Source organism: Erythrolamprus reginae, chromosome 3 (assembly GCF_031021105.1).
Source record: "Erythrolamprus reginae isolate rEryReg1 chromosome 3, rEryReg1.hap1, whole genome shotgun sequence".
Taxonomy (NCBI): domain Eukaryota; kingdom Metazoa; phylum Chordata; class Lepidosauria; order Squamata; family Dipsadidae; genus Erythrolamprus; species Erythrolamprus reginae.
Window position 1 is genome coordinate 154,764,620 of NC_091952.1, and position 20,265 is coordinate 154,784,884.

The 20,265-nt window shown below is 41.2% G+C and overlaps 1 protein-coding gene across 1 annotated transcript in view; it reads right to left on the reverse strand.

The window, feature by feature from the left end:
* Positions 1-1,063: 1,063 nt before the first annotated feature.
* DAP (death associated protein) overlaps positions 1,064-20,265 on the reverse strand; it is a 48,848-nt gene continuing 29,646 nt past the window's right edge. Inside the window, exons 3-4 of the mRNA XM_070747079.1 lie at positions 4,375-4,417; positions 1,064-1,942 (exon numbers count right to left, since the gene is read on the reverse strand). Coding sequence (XP_070603180.1) covers positions 1,826-1,942; positions 4,375-4,417 — 160 coding nt within the window. The 3' untranslated portion in view covers positions 1,064-1,825. The remainder of the gene's footprint in view (positions 1,943-4,374; positions 4,418-20,265) is intronic.

The following is a 20,265-nucleotide window of genomic DNA, read 5'->3' on the forward strand; positions in this document are numbered from 1 at the left end:
CCCCTCGTGATACGAACTTTCCGAGATAGGAACCCAGGGTTCGGAAATTTTTTGCCTCTTCTTACGAACTTTTTCCACCTTATGAACCTGCCGCCCGAATGCCGAACCCGGAAGTTCGGCAAAAGTTCAGGTTCAGTGTTTGGGTTCAGGAGGACGCCGAGAAACCCCGCCACCCGGCTGTCAGCTTTGCAAAAGAGCCGCGGAACTGTCGGCCAGTCGGGAGGCTCAAACGGAGGTGGGGAATTCCAATAGGGAATTCCATGAGTGGAGCTTTGACGTCACGGAGACGTCCTTCCTGGCCGGCCGAAACGTGGACTCCAGGAAGGACGTCTTCGTGACATAAAAGCTTACTGTAACTTAATAACAGATTCTTATTTAGCAACATTTCCAGAAAAGTTTATTATGAAAATTTGTTTTACCACTTTCTCATGTGATCCTTAAAAGTAAAATGGTTTCCCTAAGCCCAAAGGAAACACTTATAACAATGATATATTAACAGGTAACCTCTGAAATTCATTAAAATGGTTTGTTTGGCAATTGAAATGGGACATAGTGTACTTTAATCAATTAAAAATGAAAGTACTTATAAAAAGGGAAATTTGATTATGTAGAAATGAATGATTTTAAAATTATGCAGCTGAAATAGTTGTGTATGCATGACCAGCTTTCATTAAGCAGCTTACATTGTTTGCTTTCAATTGTATGTCTTATTGCTCTCATAGTTTCCACTGAACGTAAGATACATCTAACAAAGGGACACAGATTTTTCAGCAGCAATCTGAAATCTGAGATTGCTTATCACATGAGAGCTGGCTTTGGTTCTGTTTGCTATGAAAAAGTAGCAAGTAGACTGCTTTCTCATTAACATTCATTACTTCAGCTTTCACAAAATTCATCTAACATAAAACTTTAGTTGTCGGTGTATATCAAACTTGCAATAATTAAGTATGATCCATAGCATTGTAAGGTATGCAGGACATTTTAAACCTGAATATTCATTCATGGTTCATTGAAGAATTACTTGCACATACAGATTCCCAGGGAAAAAAAACATTTCAGCCAATTTTCCATGTACCGTAATTGACAGTTTTATTTGTAGGAAAGACTGCATATCTGATTCCTGCATATGTAAAAACTGTTTTGAAAAGGTGAAAAACTTCAGGAGTATCTAAAAATTAAGCAAGCAGATCTATACAATATTTTAATTTTTTGCTCATTCTTCTATTAATCTGGAAAAATAATGCAGACAACCAGGCAATAATTAGAATGTTTGGCTATGTTGCCAGAGCTTCAGGAACATTCTCTTAAAACTTGACATATTGCAAGAGAAAATTTATCATTTCAGATTATTCATTAAAAAAATATAAGCAGCTAGTTCTTCCTGAAACACATTTAAGAACAGAACAAGAACAATCCAAAAGAAATCTGAATCACACACATTTTTTTAAAAAATCATTAGAAAAGAGCAAGAAAAAGTTAAAAGCCACAACAAATTACTTAACATGTTCCTGGAATGCCAATACCCAAGAATAGAAAAAGCTTAAAATAATTATTCCAAGAAATTAATAACCAAAACTATCCACATTGTGTTGCATTGCAATGAATGTAACATTTTTTGGCTGACAGTACAGAAAACTCTGCTTTTCAGTTGGGAACAAATTAAGTGATTTTTCCCTCTTTCTACTCTCCCCTCACCTTCATTAAAACATTTAAACCATAGGAATTAAGGCAAAAGCAGGAGATACCCATTTTTAAAAGATCTGGTAGTAGAAATCTCTTAATCTTTCCATTTGCAAAACACCACGGCTGATCTGGGATAAGTGATTCATTTACGGGGCTGATGAATGTACTGATTGACATGTGGAGGAGGAATTTTTTCCACAGAGGGATGTGGTTTTTGGTGTGCCACTTGTGCTGCAGCTGGAGGGAAGTCTTTATCACCCTGATTAAAGAACAAACACATCAGCATTAAAAACATCACACAGACATAACAATTATTATCTCCCCTTTTTAAGAATACTGTAACAAAGTTTTGCTGAAATGACCTTTAGCTGACTAATTTCAGGTTTTCTTATCAGACTCTTTGAATTTGGAGTTAAGAACTTTTGAATCTGCACATGTAGCTTCAAACAGACTACAACATCCTTCAAATCTTGTTGCAGATTTTTAGAAGGCCACAGAGGCATCCTTCTATCTTAAGCATGAAAAGTATTTGGGTAGCAGAATTCTGGTTGGGAATGGGAAAAGAACATCTCAGTGTTCCCTCGCTTTTCGTGGGGGATGCGTTCCGAGACTGCCCGCGAAAGTTGAATTTCCGTGAAGTAGAGATGCAGAAGTAAATACACTATTTTTGGCTATGAATAGTATCACAAGCCATCCCTTAACACTTTAAACCCCTAAATTGCAATTTTCCATTCCCTTAGCAACCATTCAGATTATTACTCACCATGTTTATTTATTAAAGTTTATTAAAAAAAATATTTATTAAAGGCAGACAAAAGTTTGACAATGACATATGACGTCATCGGGTGGGAAAAACCGTGGTATAGGGAAAAACACCGCAAAGTATTTTTTAATTAATATTTTTGAAAAACCGTGGTACAGACTTTCTGTGAAGTTCGAACCCGTGAAAATCGAGGGAACACTGTACTATTAACCTTAGAATAAACTGCCTTTACATGTTTCTCTTAACAGTAATGATGTAAAGAAATGACAAATTTAAGATGTGATGCTGATGAAGGCTAGCTGATTTCACTCATTGGTGAATCTAAGCTTCTAGATTCTATCTAGACAGTCTCACAATTCCTGTGTGTGTAATAATAATAAAAATAATTATAATTATTATCATAGTTCATTGTACACTGTTTTATTATTGTTGTGAGCCGCCCCGAGTCTGCGGAGAGGGGCGGCATACAAATCTAATAAATTATTTTAATTTTATTTTATATTAATTAATTAATTAATTAATTAATTAATTAAATTTGTATGCCGCCCCTCTCCGAGGACTGGTAAATGTGCCAGGTTTGATTTTTCTAGTTATATGAGCGGTGTTTATCAATTCTTCTAGCAGATCTTAATACTTAAGTCAGCTTTGCAAGTTTGATTTTTCTTGCTTATTAAACAGCATGCATCAAATTATTGTCCCACCTTGTCTCCCAAGCACTTATGCTTTAAAAAACCGAGTGTATATCAGCATGAGCCCATTAGAAATCCATAGTGTATGTTTGTGAATAGATGGTTGGACTTGCTCAATTTCAACCTCCATAGATAAATACTATAGTAGTGGGAACTGTTTAGAATAGGAATTATGCCTGAATGAATCAGTAAATATTGCAAATTCTAAATCCATTAGCATATACAGTATAGTGTTCAGTGAAGTCTTTTCAGATATTGGGCACTGAACTTCCAGTGTGCTGGGCTTTTTAAACACAAGTCGAAATTGAAGTGTGCTTAATATTTGCACCTGAAACTGAGGATTTATTTTTTAAAAAAAATAAAATGATGCTCTTAAAGCGGTTACACAACTGATTACATTGGAAGTAAATACATTGAGGTAAATGAAGTACAACTTAAAAAGCTAATATATAATTTTGTAGCCATGTCTGGATATATTGTAAGCAAGAAAAATCAATTTCTTTCAGAATTTTTATTTGCTGAGTATGTTTGTACAATCTAATGCAATTTGTCTGTTCCTGGTACATTTCAGATGTTTGGTGTTTTTCACAAGCTTAAGCATTTTCAGTCAACCTCCTTATACTGTAAGAAAGTAACGGATTTAGGGCCCCAGAAGATGCTACAAGACTGCACTCATTTTTGAAAAAAAGGTTCTCCTTTAATTCACTTTGTTATATTTTCAGTGCCTGGGAAAGAACTCCCTATTTTCCAAAATTTACCTTTAGGCATTATTTCTACTAGTTTCACAACCCACACTAGAAATTTTCCAGCCCTCCAGGAAAACAAACTACGTTTTAAAGAATGCAAAGTATTTTCCTTCATGTTCCAATATACATATTTTTACTTTTCATTTTCCAACTTTAACGGTAAAACTAATAATTTTATTGCTGCCAATTTTCTATGCACCCTGACAACATTTAGAAAGACAAGGAGATTGAAATTCTAAAAAACAAAAAAGTGAGTTACAGTTCAACTAATAGTATTTTTAAATACACGAGTAATTTACATTCTATTAAAAAGCTTAAAAAAACAAGTGTTTTTCTTTTCCAAGATAATGGGAATTACACAATTGAATTACGTTATCTTGTATAAAAAATCCTTGGCAAGGAAAATCATTGATTTTTTTTTTTAAAGTAGCAGACATTTGCAATTCATATTTTCACAATGAAAAGCTGGAAATTATTGAAAATGTGGACTTACCCTTGCAATTACACCAGAAATAAACACAGTTGGTTTAGGTGGACTGCAAAATAAAAAGGGACCATTTAGTAATATACACTCAATTTGATTTGATAGAAACCATAAAGCGAAATTAAGACATTTGAAAGGTATAATCAAACGTTCAAAATAGTCCTGCTTACAAATTAATTTGCTCAAAACAGCCATAATATGCAGCCTACTTGATCTTATTAATGCTTAATCAATTAGTGCATGAGAGGGAAATATCTGAGAAAGCTAAACAGGATTTTTTAAAGGTGTTCTTGATTTTAAAAAATTAATAAAAGGAGAATAAAAGTGGCAGTACCGTGGAAGTTTTCTTCTTTAAAATAGAAGCTATTACAGAGTTTATCACTACACAAATATGAATAAAAACATCTGTGGCAATTAAAATAATGAAGAGCCTGACTGTTACAATGACAGTTATAGCTGGCAGTTACAGCAGCGATCCATTTAGTTCAGGGGTGTCAAACTCAATTTCATTGTGGGCTGCATCAAGGTTGTATTTGCCCTCGTGGAACAGCAGGGTGTAGCCAAGCTTGATAATACTCATGTCTTGGGTGCCTGTGGTGGTCTGAATGCTCTGCCAATGAAAGCAGAGCTCGGGAGGGCCGGCTGGCAGAGAGTTGTTTTCACTGGCAGAGGGTTGTAGGAGGTCGTTGAAGCTAAAAATGGAGCTCCATTTTCAATGGCAGAGGCACTGCAGGCCACCCCTTTGCTGTTTCCAGGGTGGCTCATGGGCCAGATCTAAGCAACTTGTTGGCCGGATTTGGCCTGTGGGCCTTGAGTTTGACACCCCTGGTTTATTTTGCTATTATCCTTCCGCTGATTGTTTGTTTCACAAGAACTGCAAGTAACTGGAGCTAAATACAAAAGTTATAAATGCCAAATACTAAAAATCCTTGGGGGCAGCGCAGGAGTTCATGGCTTCCATGACAACCGTAGACCTGACCCAAGTAGTTGAGGATCCGACTCATGAGGGGACACACACACTCGACTTGGCTTTTCTCTTGGGGCAGTAGATACATGATCTGATTTTAAGGGATATAGACACTTTTCCCATGTCATGGTCAGATCATTTCCTGGCGATGCTTGACTTTAAGATGCTAATCCTTCACTGCAGAGAGGTGGAGCCAATTACATGATTCCGCCCCAGGCGCCTAATGGATCCGTTCAGGTTCCAGAGGGAACTTGGGTAGATACAGTGATACCTCGTCTTATGAACGCCTCTAGTCTTCATACGAACTTTTCAAGATACGAACCAGGCGTTCAGGTTTTTTGCCTCTTCTCATGAACCATTTTCGTCTTACGAACCCTCGCGTCTCTCCCAGCTGCTGCTGCTGCAAGCAGCAGCCAAAACAAGCAATTTTAAGTTAGCAGGCTCTGATGATTGAAAGGGAAATGGAGCCAGGCTTTCCTGTGCGGGATCTCCCCCCTCCCCCCATCCCATCTGCTAGAAAACGGTGTGTCTGAGGAAAGGAGCTCTCTGCTCCGGGGTGGCGGGTGGATAAAGCAACGCTAGCGGAGTGCTTGTAGAGGCAGGGAAAGGGAGCCTGTGGAGCAATAAATGGCATGGGGGGTGGTGGTTTCCTGGAAACATTAGGATTCAGGCCAGCTGGAGCAATAAATGGCATGGGGTGGGGGTTCCTGGAAACATCAGGATATTAATTTGCAATTCCCTACCGGTCTTCCTGAAAGCTGTTAAGACCTGAATTTTCCGGCAGGCCTGGAATTAAATTGACCGTACTGTATTTATGGTTGTTTTAGGATATTATTGTTTTATTATATTATTGATTTTATGTTGTATTCTGATTATATTTTGCTACTGTCTTATGTATGTCACTTGTTAGCTGCTGTGAGTCCATTTTGGAATAACCGGCATGTGTGTGTGTGTGTGTGTGTGTGTTTCACATGTTTTTGCTGAATTTGAAAATTAAGGGAGACTAGGATATATACATATACATATACATACATACATACATACATACATACATACATACATACATACATACAGTGATACCTCATATTACGAACTTAATTGGTTCCAGGACGAGGTCTGTAAGGTGAAAAGTTTGTAAGACGAAACAATGTTTCCCATAGGAATCAATGGAAAAGCGATTAATGTGTGCAAGCCCAAAACTCACCCCTTTTGCCAGCCGAAGCACCTATTTTTGTGCTGCTGGGATTCCCCTGAGGCTCCCCTCCATGGGAAATCCCATCTCTGGACTTCCGTGTTTTTGTGATGTATAGTTTTTGTGATGTACAGAATACACCATAAAATTATTATAATATAATAATAATTGTATAATCATTGTAAATTTAGAAGGATAGAAAGATAGAGAAATCTTTCTATCCTTCTAAATTTACAATATTCACCTCCCTTTTCATCACTGCACACCAGCTTCTTTTTAAGTTGTTCAGTAGAACTTAACTCCAATAAGTATAAAAAACAGAATCTTCATGGCAGGCTTGGTAGATACTATTGCTACCTTCAGTCATTTCTGGAAAATCAAAAGGAAATTTAGCAATGCATCTCCTGTTTCCCACCTTGTGTTAATCATGTTACACTAATTAAATAACAGGAAAAAAGTATCACAATTAACAAGGTAATGTGCTTAATTTGTGTTTAGGCATGCAATTCTCTAACTCACCACCCCAATTCCATTTTTCCACTGCACAAATACCCAAGGCTCTTAAAGCCACCTGTTAGGAAGAACACCTGGGAACTGTGTATGAGCTGCTCTGACCTCTTCACCAGGCTACAAATGTACTTGTAGTAAATAAGCTCTTCTAATTCTATTTATCTTCATTTCCAAACACAGCAAGACCTAGCAAGCAGCAGGATAAACAATATGCTTCAAGTACCATGGGGAAAGAAAAGCAGATGAATTAATAAACTCAGACTTGGTTGTGCAGTAAGTAATTTCTACTATGCAGAAAGACTTCAAAGGTACTGGCCACAGACTGTGCTTCAAGTTGCAAAATAACCTGGGTTTGCATTTTTTCCAATCCCTTCTCAAATATCTGGGGGCGGAGGGGAAGATCTTCTCAAAGAGTGCATTTATTTTAATTACTGTAGCTACAATACAAAAAATAAGGGAACTGAATTACGACATTTCTGGAGCATTTTTTTCTTTGCAAACTTCTTGAATGAATATCTACTAAGCACATAATACACATGAACAAAATAAAGAATAACAAGTAGCAGACAGTATATTAATAAAACATGAAATTTAGTTTTCACACATGATTTGCCTGCTCGGGCATTTTTTGAAAGGCTTTATAATAGCAAATCTGAATTTGAATGATTTCCTCACATATTTCCCCCCTGACCTTTCAGTTTTCATTGTTCTCCAGTGAACCATGAAAGTTGACTACAGCATTTTCTGACAATCATTCCCTAATGCATTTATCTACCAATATCTTCAAGAATTGTTGCTGTGATGTTACGCATAGCAGGAAAGACAGCAGTTTGGATATTCTTCTCTCTGACTAGAATAGAATAACAGAGTTGGGAAGGACGTTGGAAGTCTTCTAGTCCAACCTCTTACTTAGGTAGGAAACCCTACATCCATCTCATGTTATCCAATCTCATATTAAAAACTTACAGTGTTGGAGCATTCACAACTTCTGGAGTCAAGCTGTACCACTGATTAATTGTAGAATAGAATAGAATAGACCTGGAGGTCTTCTAGTCCAACCTCCTGTTTAGGTAGGAAACCCTACAACACTTCAGACAAGTGATCATCCAATCCCTTCTTTAAAAATTCCAGTGTTGGAGCAGTCACAACTTCTGGAGGCATATTGTTCCATTGATTAATTGTTGTAACAAAATTTCTCCTTAGTTCTAAGTTGCTTCTATCCTTGATTCATTTCCACCCATTGCTTCTTGTCCTACCCTCAGGTGCTTTGAAGAATAGCTTGACACTCTCTTCTTTGTGGCAGACCCTAGTCCTTCTTTTCATTAAACTAGACATGCCCAGTTCTTGCAACCATTCTTCATATGTTTGAGCCTCCAGTCCCCTAATTATCTTTGTTGCTCTTCTCTGCATTCTTTCTGAAGTCTTTTTTACATTGTGGGGACCAAAACTAGATGCAGTATTCCAAGTATGGTTTTACCAAGACATCATAAAGTAGTATTAACACTTCATGTGATCTTGAATCTAGTAAGCATGCATACTGAAACAATTTCAAGCTAAAAGCTAACCACACAAAATTAGGGGACAGCAACATGGCAAAGGGCTCATAATTTGGGTTGAAGAATAAATGGATAATTTGGCTTAATCAGAGGCTACGGTTTAGGCAGCTATGGGCTTGCGATGGTAGCACATGACTGAGAGCATGTAAGAATCTTCAATAAACTGGCCCTCACAGGTTTGACAATAACTTCTATGGTCCTTGGCGGGCATAGACAACACTTTACTAATTGGAATATATGCCAGGTATCGATTTACACAAGCAGAATACTGGGCAGGAAACACTTGTGACATTTTGCTCTCAGCTAAAACAGGTTTAGAAATTGATACTTGCCTAGTCATATATGATGTGAAAAAGGCAAATACACAACTCTGTCCAGGCAACCAGGCTTTGTATTAATATTAAAAGAGTAAGCAAACAACAATTTGATAACAACTTGGACAGGCAAATATAAATTTAAGTGTCAGACTGTAAATTAATCTGAGGATGACAACAAAAACATATGGGAAGATGACAATATTGCTGTCCACGAAACTAGATTCATGGGTATCTCTTTTTCTTTTTTAACTGACCCCAATAAGCTTGCTACAGAAAATACTTAGGGTATCAAACTTGGACTACAGAAATAGTTTCCAATTAAGACTCAGATATAAACTCCACAGGGCAAAGCCTAGTTTCCTTCACAGGCTATTACAAGAATGACAATCACAATGGTTTGAAGAGGCCTATAGCCCATTGTCAGTTTTCTCTTTTTTAAAGAAAGCTTGCATATAAACATATAAAAAAGAGCTTTAGGATAAGAGGTAAATCAAAGATCATGCCAACAAGTTGCAAGCCTGGAAGAAATATAAATGATCTCTGATCATCTGAGAAGAAAAAAAAAGCATACTTTCAAAAGATCTCATTCTTCCCAAATGTCAAAGCTTCTCTGGAGCTCTGATAACTTGTCCTTAAATAATTATGACGACCAAAGATCCCTGAAGTTACATTACTAAAAATGGTAGCAAACTGAAAACTTATTAAAGGCAGGCTCTTAGTATTTATGTCAATTGCTCCATTTCAATGCTAATCACAGAGCCTGCATTTTGTCTATTTCTTTTTAAAGAGGGGCTCCAAAGTCCAAAACACCATCCATCACAAATAACAGCTAAAAAAAAAAAAAGGAGAGAAAACCTGGCAGTGATCTTCTTTCTCACTTATCTAATGCTAAGGGGCATAATTAGGAGAAAGCAAGAAACTTTTATTTTTAAATGCTTTACACTCTGCTTTTGTTGCATGCAAAGTGTAATTTACACTCCCAGTACAGTAGTACCTCTAGATACGAGCTACTCCACATGCGAGTATTTCAAGATACGAGCCAGGAGGGGAGAGACATTTCTGTTCCAGACCCGAGCTCAAATTCGGGATACAAGCCGAGTGTCCACTAGGTGGCGCAAGAATCCTTGCTTTTGGTTATCTCGGAGGGGAAAAACAAAGTCTAAAGCTATTTGTTCCAGATACGAGTTGCTCGACATACAAGCTCCCTTCTGGAACGAATTATGCTCGTATCTAGGGGTACTACTGTATTTTGTAAGCTATAATGGCTGCTTTGACAGATGTTGGCTCAAAGATGTTGTTAAGGTTTTAAAAAATAAAATAAAACATATTCTTTAAAAAAAATCATATAGAATGGTTTGATTTTTAAAACACTAATGATTTGTTACATTTCAGAGATAATATTTTTTATCTAAGATAAGCAAAGATAAGCATTTCTTTCTAACAATTAACATATGGAGGAGAAAACCGCACTTGTTTTTTTCAAGCACTAACTCCGATGTCACATGCACTGTTATGAAACAATCTACTGAACACTGGGGTTTCTTTGAGGGTTTCATTTAGTTTTAATCCCATATAACAGAATTATAACGAATTATAACGCAAGGGATTAAACATGCAGTTTACTGACTCTACAAATAAATCTCCGAGAAAACTGATTAGTTGAGAAATCCATTTAAGTTAAAGAAAAGATCTGACAGTCTTGGTCTCTATGCAGTTCCTCTTAATTATTATTAGATCACATCTATAATATTTCATGTAGCCCATTAGTATTTTTAAAGTACTTTGTGCATATCTGGGCAATAATCCTTATAAAAACCAAAGCATTGCATGTGCTGGCTGTCTTGTGATTTTTGTACAACATGTTTCATCTATGAGTGGAGAAAGGGAAGCAGGTATGCTAACACTCTCTAATACTGCTTAGTTTTATCTGCGGTCAGTGAATTTCTAAAGGAAGCCTGTGTTTTCTATATCTGCAGTATTTCCTTTATAGTGTTGTTGCTGCAACAGAAATACATGCATGACTACTATTGAACCATAGCTATGACTACTATTCTTGCTTAGTCAGAAGAAAGCCTGATTCTGATCCTGGGTAAAGGTATGATGGTAGTATGATGGTAGTAACTGAAATACAGACACCTCAAAATGCTTGCTGCCTTACCCTCTAGTGAAAATGTGGGTGGTGGGTAAGGCAAGCTCCAATCCCCATATTATATGTATGCAGAAATGATTTTGTGAAGTGATCAATATTGGTATCTTCTGCTATTTAAAAAACACAGAGGAATTGCAAATTAACATTTTAAAAATGCACAATCTTGCTTTGATGCAGCTATGGAGACTCTCAATAGGGTGCTCTCAACTGGTGTGTGTGTGTGTTTCTACTTACTTTTCCTCTTTAATTTTTTATATTTCATTTGGGAAGTACAATTTTTCTAGCAAGCAGCTGTCCTAAAACTACAAGAGTTTGGATTTCTGACCATTATTTAATTATTGTTTGCTTCTCACAATGCTCAGATTTTGTTAGGAGGGTGACACAATGTCAGGCATTTTATTAAAACACAATATTGTTTTCCTAACAGCTTAAGCCTGGTTGTACATTTACAAAGCTTTCCACAGGATGGCACTGATGAACCTTCAAGATTTTGAAACTGAATAAAGGTAAGCAGTTTATTTTTTCCTAAATAAAGTTGCACCGTTGCAAATAATGTGCCCCCAAGCCTTTTGAAGAATTAATGTATACTTATAGATACACCCCTGAGGCCCTTAAAAAAAACCCATCACTATTTTTTGTAACATTCTAAAGTAAAAAACAAAAGGCAGACAAACAAAATGCTAGCATACAAGATGAAGAAAGATTTAACACAGTCATTGTTTCCAGAGTCTTGAGCATACATTACACATGCTTGAGTACCGTATTTTTCGGAGTATAAGACTCACCATTTTCCTTCCTAAAAGAGGCTGAAAAATTGGATGCGTCTTATATCCTGAATGTAGCTTTTTCAAAGCTTTTTCCCCCAGCCCTAACTAGGGGTTGACGATCTTCCCGGCTTCCTTCTCCCCCTGAAAAAGGTTATTTCCAGCCCTAAGTCTTTGCAGATTTGTTTTCATTCCTACTTCCTCTGAAAAAGTTTTTTTCAGCCCTAACGCAGTGCTAACGATCTTCCTGGCTTGCAGCATTTATTTTTATTCCTACTCTCTCCGAAACAGTTTTCCTGCCCTAAGTCTTTGCAGGCTTGTTTTCATCCCTGCTCCCTCTGAAAAACGTTTTTTAAGTCCTAACCAGGGGATAAAATAATATACTGAAGTTGAATGGACTAAGGAGGCTAGCCGGATGAATACCTGGTAGGTAGATCCCCCCCCCCCCTATTTTCCTCCCTCAAAAGTTTATCCTAGGCATGTTTAAATTCAGTTACTGTGGATTTACTAACCACATCTGCTGGAAGTTTGTTCCAAGCATCTACTGCTCTTTCAGTAAAATATTTTCTCACATTACTTCTAATCTTTCCCCCAACTAATATCAGATTGTGCCCCCTTGTTCTTGTGTTCACTTTCACTATATTCTGGTGTGTCTTGTACTCTGAAAAATACAGTATGCTGAATTATAACTCTCATCACCCCACAGAGCAAGTTAGTCCAAAGAACCAGGTTTAATAGCAATGAAATTTCCCCTTACTCCCTGTTGTAAGCAGTCCAACCGTTTGATGGCAAGTTTCAAATAGCTGTAACATACTAAACATTTCCCAACCATCATTCTTTTATTCAGCCCAGTGGAGGATATGATAAATGCTGCAATATTTGCACATCCCTACTGAGCCAATTTCTCTTTACTTACATGCAGTGTTGGAAACTTGCAGCATCTTTCAATAATGTCTCAGTTTTCAAATCAAGTTTCATTTTGGGGGAAAGGAGGACTCCAATTGTCATTCCTAGATATAATCAATCCTCTCAGTAGGGTATGTAATTAAGGTTCCTAGTATGTTAGCCTGTATTTAGGAAGAAGTTCTAGCACTAGTAAATAATCGTATTAAATGAATGAGAAAATCTACTAAATTCAGTTTTGCTTATTTATAGTTTTCCAAATATTAAGTGCATGTATTTTCATCCACATCTCCTAATATTTACTTTTAAGTAATTGTTTCTAATACAGCATGGACTTATACATATGCTTTTTCATCACGGGCAGAGCCAGCATTCAGGATGGGTTGTCCTTGTCCACTCAAAATGAGGACTGAGTCTGTTATTTTTGTAGGATCCACCCTCATAGGATCCAGCTTTGACTCAGTTTTCAGACTGGATGGACGTGGCTTCTTAATCTCCATTCTTGAATGGGGGTTTCCTCTCAATTCTGACATCAATTTGGACTGTTTTCTTCCGACTGTGAGTTTTTGTTGAGGCCTCAGTGACATTCGAGGCGCTTGAACTTTGGCAGTTGAGTTTTGGCTCCTACCACAACAGGGGCTTCCGAGACCTTGACCTTGACCTTGCAGGATTTGCCCTGGTCTGCTACAGGAGGGGAGTGTTCTCCATCGCTGCAGCAGCTCGGAATTTTAAGGCAGAGTGTGAACTTGGCTGAGCTCCCAGCCTTTATCTACCAGGCGGCAGAATTCAGTGGACCCTTGATCATTGGCTCTGCCATCGAAGCGCCGTACCTTGTTGCCCTAGACCCCTCTTTCTTTTTGGAACGGCTTTCACTGCTGCCGGGGTGGACCTGCTTACCATGCCCCTTTGACAGCTAGGGGGAAGAATATTTAAAGCGCTGGAACACATACTTACGCAGCCTTCCCAACTGATTTTGACCGGCTCTTCGGTCTCTGAAACATCGTAGCCGGGCAAGCTACTTGGAGCCCTCTACATCAGCTCTTTCAGGTGCCTGGACTGCACAGGGCTTGCTCTAGTTGTCACTGGTGGCTTCTTGGCTCCCCTCCAGTCTGCCTTTTTAAACTGACAGTTGTGACAGCCATTTTGTTTCAGCTGGTGGCTGGGTTTTAAACTGGCAGTTAGCGATTCAGCAGATAAGCTGCAGGGCAAACAGCTGCATAAAACGGATCACCCAGCTCCATATGAGGCTCAACTGGAACCCTCTTGCCAGGTCGTAGACTCCTCACAAGGTTCCTGGGCACTGAGAAAGTGGAGTGTCGCAGGGACAAGGTCCTGAAAAGGCTTTGCAGCCAAGAAGTGAACCATGCCGCTGATCCTCTCCATGATCAGGGCTTGTCTTCAAGGGTCTAAGAGGTTGAGCTCCTAGTCTCTCAACCACTGGGAGAGCTATTGTCCTGGCTCTGTCTAGGGGTCATTTGGACTTTTGGAAGGCATGTGGTGAAAAGTATCCTTTGTTATTTAAAATCTTGATGCAAACTTTTTAGTCCTGTGAATGTGTTCAAACAGTTTGTAATGAATAGTTCACTGCTACTTGGAAAGCATTTCATTATTTATAGCTTTCCTATTATAACAACAAAACAATGTATTTCATCCATTTTAATAACTCTTGACAAATTCAAATAGCTTGTGAAACTCCCTTTTTATGATCCTGTAATCCCTTAATTTGGGGTTGAGTTGGGATGACTGGATGGAGCTCGGTGTTTATTGATTGGATGCCCTCATCAGGTTTTATTTTTCTTTGTGACCAAGGAGAGAAACATCTGCCACTACCTAGGACTGAACAGTCTACCTTTTGAGTGAAAGGTGAGTGTCTTCACCTCCAGGCCACCATGCCACTTCTAAAACAGCTTGTGTAATCCTGTTAAAAAGTATTGTGCTTCTGGTTCAGCCTGCAGTGTTATTCTTGTGAAAGATGATGATGTAGGCTTCTCGTTATTTGCTGCTATAATGTGAGCAAAATAGTGATACATGCAAGAATCATCCCTGAGAAATCAAGATTTAGTTTTATGAATTATGTGATACCAAGTTTAGGTATTTGCAAACATGAAGCTGACTGGCAAGTACTTTGGTCTTTAAAAAATGTGGGAATGTCTGTTGTGGCTCACCAGCTGCTAACAGAACTGGCGGCAGACTTGGATAAGAAGGAGGTTGAGGAGGAATTTGGGCTGGGATCTGGGGAAGGCTCTGATGGATTCACCACATTGTACACAGAGATAGAATTAGAGCCGTCCAACATTTTCCAGCCACCGGAGAGGTAGCTGCTTTTGGATGCTGATATGAGTGAGGAGGAAGAACAGCTGGAGCCTGTTCTAGATGCATGTACTGTATATGCAGAGTAGTTAAAGGAGGTAGATTTGTATTGTATTTCTGAAGATTTTGCTCATTTGTTTCTCGACACAAAGACTGCTTGCCAGAACTTAATTTGCAGCCTATTGCAAGGAACAGATAAGGTCTGCTCTGCAGTTCACTCCTTGAAGGACTATTGCCTGGACTTTCTTTGAGTGAATGAAATAAATAAAGAGGGTGTTTTTTGAGACAAGGAGTCTGTTTTTTGTTTATGCTAAGGCCAAGTCAAGAACAATATCTTTAGAACAAAGGAACTCCTTCATGAGATTTAGAAGAAGCATGAGTTCAAAAATGAAAATAGGCGTTGATTGCTTACCTGAACGCCTCTTCTCGTACGGTGAGCGGGTACAGCAGTCACATGGGTTGCTCATGTCCAATCCGGTGGAACTGAGCCTAGTGTTAAAAAAGCTTGCTGGATCCGCCCCTTCCCCAGAATTCGCGAATCCATAGACTAGGCTCAGCTGTGAAGCTCTGTAGTGTTCAACTCTCATTGTTAGAGGAAGAAAGGATATAGAAAGGTAAAGAAGACACATACAAGGGCGGGAAGTGACTGCTGTACCCGCTCACCGTACGAGAAGAGGCGTTCAGGTAAGCAATCAACGCCTATTCTCCGTACTGAAGAAGCGGGTCCAGCAGTCACATGGGACATACCCAATAGATGGTCCCTAGGGTGGGATTAGATTGCTATCGTGTGAGATAACGGATTGGAGTACCCTTCTGCCGAAGGCAGCGTCCGCTGAAGCGTAAGAGTCAATCTTGTAGTGCCTGATGAAGGAATTTGGCGAGGCCCAAGTGGCTGCTTTGCAGACCTCCTCCAACGGGGCTTGAGTCGCCCAAGCGGCCGAGGTGGCTGCGCTCCTGGTGGAATGCGCTGTGATGTTCCTTGGAACTGAGAGGGAGGCCGACTCGTAGGCCTTAGATATAGTCCCTCTGATCCAACGGCCTATTACTGTTGAAGACACTTTGGCACCCATGACTCTGGGGTGATAGGCTATAAAAAGTGCTTCTGACCTCCGAAAGGGTCCTGTGCGTTGGATATAGATTCTCAGCGCTCTAATGAGATCCAGGGTGTGCCATCTAATTGCCAAGGGATGGTCTCGTTGGAGGCAGAAGGAAGGTAGGACAATATCCTGAGTTCTGTGGAACATGGAACTGACCTTGGGTAAGAAGGTGGGGTCCAGTCGCAAGACTACCTTGTCCTGATGAAATTGACAAAGGTCCTGCCTGATTGAGAGGGCAGCCAGCTCCGAAATGCGTCGGGCAGAGGTAATAGCCACCAGGAATGCTACCTTAAAGGATAGGTACCTGAGGGACGCCGATTTTAGGGGTTCGTATGGAGCCTGCGTGAGGGAATGGAGAACCCGTGGCAAATCCCAGGATGGATACCTGTGGACCTTGGAAGGTCTGAGGTTGGCTATGCCCTTGAGGAATTCCTGAACTTCTGGGAAGGAGCGGAGAGGCTGTCTGCGGGGCCCCGCTAGGACAGAGGAAATGGCCGCCAGATGACGCCGGAGGGTGCTGGTGGAAAGTCCCTGGTGGAAACCTTGCATAAGGAAGGAAATGATTCTGTGTAAGGGGATGCACAGGGGAGAGAGGCCTTCCTGTAGACACCACTGGTGAAACTTGGACCACGTGTGGTCGTAGATTCGATTGGTCGAACCCCTTCTGGCCTTTAAAATGACCTCCACTGTATCGGGGTCGTGGCCACGCAGTTCTAAGTCTCTCCTGATAACAGCCAGGCGGTGAGGTGGAACCACTCCGGGTCTGGATGGAATGAGGCCCCCTGCCGCAGCATATCCCCCGAAACGGGGAGTCGCCAAGGGTCCTGGACGGACAACTGTTGGAGATCCGCGAACCAGGGCCGGCGGGGCCAATGAGGGGCGATTAGGATTACTCGGGCCCTCTCGGTGAGGACCTTGTGAATCACGTCCGGGAGAATTGGAATTGGAGGGAATGCGTAAAGTAGGCCTGGAGGCCATGGGCTCCGGAGGGCATTGGTTGCTTCCGCTCCCGGGGATGGAAATCTGGAAAAAAAGCGAGGGAGTTGGGCGTTCGCATTGGTCGCGAAGAGATCCAGAACTGGTAGGCCGAATCTGAGGCTGATTTGATGGAACAGGTCTTGATGGAGGTTCCACTCTCCTGGGTCTATCGTTGCTCGAGATAGCCAATCCGCCTGGACGTTGAGGCTCCCCGAGATGTGGTCGGCTAGAAGCGACCGAAGATGTTTTTCCGCCCAAAGGCCTAACTTGAGGGCCTCCCTCATGAGGGCCTTGGATCTCGTGCCCCCCTGTCTGCAGATATGGCTTTTTGTGGCAATGTTGTCGGTGAGAATGAGAACGTGCCGGTTGGGAATGCGAGGAGAGAAATGCTTCAGAGCCAGGGAAACGGCTCTTAACTCTAGCCAATTGATTGGCTTGGAAGCTTCCTCCGGGGACCACGTGCCCTGGGCTATCATCCCCTGGGCGTGGGCGCCCCATCCCGATAGACTGGCATCTGTGGTGATGACAAATTGATCCGGGCACCTGAACGGGGATCCTTTGTCCATGGCCGGAGACTTCCACCACTTGAAGGATCTGCGAACAATTGGTGGGATGACAATGCGACGACTTGAGTTGCTGTGCCCCGATCTCTGAAAGGGTAATAGGAGCCACTGTAGTTCCCTAGCATGAAGGCGAGCCCAGGGAATGATGCCTATGCATGACACCATCTTCCCCAAAAGGGAAGACAGGGTTACTATGGATACTGAAGGTTGAGATAAAATGCAAGAAATTAACTCCCCTATACTGAATTTTCTCTCAGGAGAGAGAAAGACCTGGGAGGATTCTGAATTAATAATGGATCCCAGGTGTAAGATGGATGTGGAAGGTTGGAGATGACTTTTGTCAAAGTTGATGGAAAATCCATGGTCCTGAAGAACTGACATGGTGACAGAAAGGTCTGTTTTCACTTTCTCTAGGGAGTTCCCATGAATCAAAATATCATCAAGATAACATAAAATGTGAATGGGAGACGCCCGGATATAGGCCGCCAGGGACCCCAAGAGCTTTGTAAAGACCCGAGGGGCCGAGGAAAGGCCAAATGGCATCGCCCTATACTGGAAATGCCTGCCCTGAAAGGAGAAACGTAAAAATTTTCTGTGGCATTTGGCTATAGGAATGTGGAGGTAGGCCTCAGTGAGGTCTAAAGAGACCATGAAATCTCCCGGGTGGATGGCGGCCAAAATGGATGATAAGGAGTGCATCTTAAACTTCCTATATTTGATGAATAGGTTCAGCTTCTTTAAATCCAAAATAGCTCTCCAACCTCCGGAGGATTTTGGAACCATAAATAGGATGGAATAAAAACCTAGACCCTTCTGACCGGGGGGAACCGGTTGAATGGCTCTGATGGACAATAAGTGGGAAATGGCCTCCTCCATACGGTTACGATCTGAGGAGGACCTGGGAGAAGGGCAGGAAATAAAACGTTTCGGGGGGGGAGAAATAAATTCTAAAAGAAGGCCTGTTTGAACAGTGTCAATGACCCAGGGGTCCTTGGAGGTGAGACGCCAATTAGAGGCGAAATGGGCTAGGCGACCACCTATGGGAATCGAGGGAAAACTACCATCTAGGTTTTTTTGAAGCCCTGTTAGAGGACGCTCCCCTTTGGAAGCGAAAACCTCTGCCCCTGGAGTTCCTACCTTGGGAACGAAAGCGGGGGGAATACTGACCTGGAGATCTCTGATAGGAGGCCGCTTGATCTTGCTGACGCCCTGGGCGACGAAAGGACTGCGTTTTGGTAGCCTTTTTGGTGGTTGGACCCAATACTTTCTTCTTGTCCGTGGTTTCCGTGAGGAGTGGATCCAGAAGATCCCCGAACAGAAGGTCGCGCTTTAAGGGTCCCAGAGATAACTGCCACTTCTGGCGTACTCCTGCTTGCCAAGGGCGAAGCCATAGGAGTCTTCTTGCCGTTGTAGAAGCTGCAATAGACTTAGCAGAAAATCTAGTAGATTGTAAAGTGGCATCAGCCACGTACTGAGCAGCTGCAAAGACCTTGTTGAAGTCTTGTTGACCCCTCAAGTCATTGGGAGGAATATGCTGTTGAAGTTGGCGAAGCCACAGAAGCATGGCTCTGGAGAAAAAGGAAGCCGCTGCAGAACTTTTAATGGCCCAGGAATCTGCGGTGAATCCTCTTTTGAGCATTTGTTCAATCCGCTTGTCCTCTGGGCGGAGGACTTCCTCTGCTTCGCCTGGCACAGCCGCCGCCGAGTGAAGGATCTTGACAGGTTCATCTGGTTTAGGAAAGGATAGGAGCTCCTCATAGGAAGAGGAGAGTTTGTACAATTTTTTGTCCTTGGTTGAGGGATTAAGCCCAGAGGCTGGGAAATCCCACTGCTTAAGTAAGGCATCTTTAAACAATTTAGGCATAGGAATTACCTCGTTATCCTCCTGTTCCTCTGTGAAGTAAGGTAAATTCTCCTCCGGGGGATCAGTGGATGTGGAGGCCTGTTTCTCCTGGGCCGCCAATCCCGTAGAAATTCTAGCTTTGAGGAGAAGAGATTTGAACAATTGAGAAGGAAAAATAGTAATTGGAGAAGGAACCTTTATTTGGGATTCCTCATCATCTGAGAGGCCTTGAAAGGGATCCTCATCCTCCTCCATATCCTCATATTCGTCCTGAGAGGAATCTGATTCATCCTGAATAGGAGCTCTAACCGCTGGGGAAGAACCCAAGGGGCGGGAGGGACGAGGAGGTGGAGGAGGTAAGGGAAGCGCATTGATGGTAGAGAATTTAGCATCAATGGCCTTGGATAACACAGAAAAAATAGATTGGAATTCAGGAGGTAAATCAGAAATATCAGTAGGAATGGCAGAAGAATCCCTGAAGGCCTGGGAGGATCCTGGCTGGGGGGAATCTTCAATAATATCTGGTTCCTCTGGACCTATTCCCCATAGGTTAGGTTGGGGTCTGTCTAGGTTTGGCTCATCCAGAGATAACACAGGGACCCCAGAAGGAGGCAGGTTAGAAGCCTCTGGGGGGTCTTGACTACTGAGTACTTGGGCCTGTACTTTCAAACGCTTTGCTGATTTGTCATGGATTCTTTGTAGGGCTAGGTCCCTTCTCTTCTCAGCCCTGGTGACCTTGGTCGAGGGGTGG